Source organism: Sinocyclocheilus anshuiensis, unplaced genomic scaffold, assembly GCF_001515605.1.
Source record: "Sinocyclocheilus anshuiensis isolate Anshui unplaced genomic scaffold, SAMN03320099.WGS_v1.1 scaffold183, whole genome shotgun sequence".
In the NCBI taxonomy this organism is placed as follows: domain Eukaryota; kingdom Metazoa; phylum Chordata; class Actinopteri; order Cypriniformes; family Cyprinidae; genus Sinocyclocheilus; species Sinocyclocheilus anshuiensis.
Window position 1 is genome coordinate 1,060,144 of NW_015548309.1, and position 2,733 is coordinate 1,062,876.

Below are 2,733 nucleotides of genomic sequence, written 5' to 3' on the forward strand. Positions count from 1 at the left end.
CCCAAGCTCCACGTCCGACTCAGGCGTGGCGGCCATCTTGGCCGGGGACTCAGGCTTAACGTGAGCAGTCTCTGAAATGGCGGCCATGTCATGACGAAACTCTGGAAGATCAGCTGTGACGTGATGAGACTCTAGAAGGGCGGCCATTTTGTGAAGAGACTTGTGTGGCGGCCATCTTGCAACGAAGCTCTTCAATGGCGGCCATATTGTGAAGAATCTCCTGAGTGTGATGATGATGTATGATGTGAACAGGCTCTGGCTTGGCAGACATGACGTGAAACTTGAATAATCCCAGATGTAACGTGAAAACATTTTGGTGTGGGGTGTACTGTGTACTGTGTACTGTGTACATTTTGGTGTACTGTGGGGATTTACTATCCCCACAGTAAATGGAGAGCCAGCCAAACGGAGTGCAAAGTATTACTTAAAGGCACAATATGTAATTTTTACGGTGGCCGAGAGAGCTCAACGCGCCGTAACTTAAGAAAACACCAGCAAATTGAAAAAACACCAGCAAATTAAGAAAACATCTTCATCAATTTGACAACACAAAAAAGTGAAGGACCCGGCTGGGATTTGTTTTGTGCAGTGGCTTTTTTTATTTTTTTTTTTGAGTTTCTGCTAGTGATTCCTTTTTTTTTATTTATTCATTTTTTTATTGAAGATATAACATTCACAGCGGATACAGTCATAGCAATAAATTACATACACAACCAGAATACAAAACAATAAATATATAAAGAATAATAAAAATGAAATATAAACAGAAAAAAAACAAATAAATCAAACAGCGGGTTACAACAACAATACACCACCTTACAAATATTTACTAATATGCTATTAAAATCAAAAGTTGTATCTGTTAACATAAATGGACCTGAGCTAACACTAACAATGAACAGTATTATTTTAATTACCTAACATTAATTATACTAACAAATGTATTGCTCATTGTTCATTAATGTTCGTTTATACATTACCTGGCATTAAGTAATGAGACCTTATTGTAAAGTGTTACTTATTTATATTTTTTTATAATTACTCAACTATAAAATATAATTGTAAAAATTAAAGTGGATCAGATAAAAGAAAAAATAAAAGACAATTTTCAAAATGAAAATTAGGTCTTTATACTGTATAAATGGATACCTTCAATAAACAGCAAGATTTTATGAGCTCATTATATGAAATCAACTTGAGCACAATCAGAGTAAAATCTAACCCTTGACGTAATATTTCCTCTGGACAAAGTTCCTGTTTTATGCCTCACACAGCTGTTGACTGGAAACGGCACAATCTGATGTAAAGATGTCATTTAAAGACAACACGATTAGTTTTCCTGAGCTTATAAAGCTGAAACGAGACGGTGGCCAACTCAGCCCAGCAGAAATAGGCACTTTTGTGCATGGAGTCACATCAGGAGACATCCAGAACAGTCAAATAGGTAAGGACATGATATTCACATAAATTCAGTGTACAGTTAAGACACAAGTCAAGAAAATTTTTGAGTGGATTTTTTCAAAAACAACTGTGTTGCACCTGCACAGGTGCTATGCTAATGGCCATATGGCAGAAGGGCATGACTGGTGAAGAGACCGTAGCATTGACGAGAGAGATGATGAACTCTGGGGAGACGTTTAAATGGCCGAAGGAATGGCTTGTGGTAGACAAACACTCAACCGGTGGGGTTGGAGACAAAGTCAGCCTTCCACTCGCTCCTGCTCTGGCTGCATGTGGCTGTAAGGTATAAGAAATGCCCTGTACTATATTTTAAACTATTGAACGCAAAAATTCTACATTTTAAGAAAAACAAAGAAAACAGTTCTGATGTAAAATGAATTAGAATTTTGGTGATTCTGCACTATTTCTGGGGCACATTTTCTACTCAATTACATTTTCCACCGCCAATCGCTCTCATTTGAAAATGATTGCAGCTGAGGTACTTTAGACATGTAGGGTTTTTTCTAGGTGCCCATGATAAGTGGAAGAGGACTGGCACATACAGGCGGCACCCTTGACAAGCTTGAGTCTATCCGTGGGTTTAACGTTAACCAGTCAGTTGAACAGGTAATGTGGGTTTTCTTTATACTTCAAATGATGGTTTGACTAATGATGCTCTAACTGGTTTGACTAGTCGTTACTAGTGACAAAAATGAAGAGATCAAATTTGGCCTATTAACTGTCAGATTGTAGTAAACACAATCCTCGGGTTCTATTATGAAAATTATTATTTAAATATTAAAAATGAGTATTAAGTAATACCTATAAATATGGTTAAATACTAATGCCATTTATATTTATGTTTGTGGTATTGTAAACTGAAGGACATTTCCAAAACTACCACATAATCGTAATCCTGTTGCAACATGCTGAACAGGATCATTTTGTAAAAAGGATATTGTGCATCACTGTATGAGTCAGGTTATTTAGAAATTTCCAAAGTGAATAAGTCAAGGATTTTTGAAATCTTGAAATCTGCATTTGGTGTTGTTTGCAAATGCTGAAGAAGCTGCACTCTCTGAAAAAAAGGTACAAAATCTGTCACTGGGGCAGTACCGTTTCAAAAGGTACACTTTTGTACCTTTTAGGTACTAATATGTACCTTTAAGGTACCAATATGGACTGTTTAGGTACGGATGAAGATGTTTTCTTAATTTGCTGGTGCTTTTCAATTTGCATGTGTTTTCTTAAGTTGCAGTGCGTTGAGCTCTCTCGGCCACCGTAAATTTTCGC

The 2,733-nt window shown here is 36.9% G+C and overlaps 1 protein-coding gene and 1 long non-coding RNA gene across 3 annotated transcripts in view; one reads left to right on the top strand and one right to left on the bottom strand.

The window, feature by feature from the left end:
• LOC107656305 (uncharacterized) overlaps positions 1 to 2,733 on the bottom strand; it is a 20,695-nt gene that overhangs the window by 14,081 nt on the left and 3,881 nt on the right. The window lies entirely within an intron of this gene.
• Positions 1 to 2,733, top strand: part of tymp (thymidine phosphorylase) — a 9,264-nt gene that overhangs the window by 3,335 nt on the left and 3,196 nt on the right. The window contains exons 2-4 of one of the 2 annotated variants that reach the window (XM_016444073.1): positions 1,252 to 1,444; positions 1,548 to 1,744; positions 1,969 to 2,067. In XM_016444073.1, the coding sequence (XP_016299559.1) occupies positions 1,309 to 1,444; positions 1,548 to 1,744; positions 1,969 to 2,067 (432 nt within the window). In that variant the 5' untranslated portion in view covers positions 1,252 to 1,308. The remainder of the gene's footprint in view (positions 1 to 1,251; positions 1,445 to 1,547; positions 1,745 to 1,968; positions 2,068 to 2,733) is intronic. The other variant, XM_016444072.1, reaches the window with a different exon arrangement.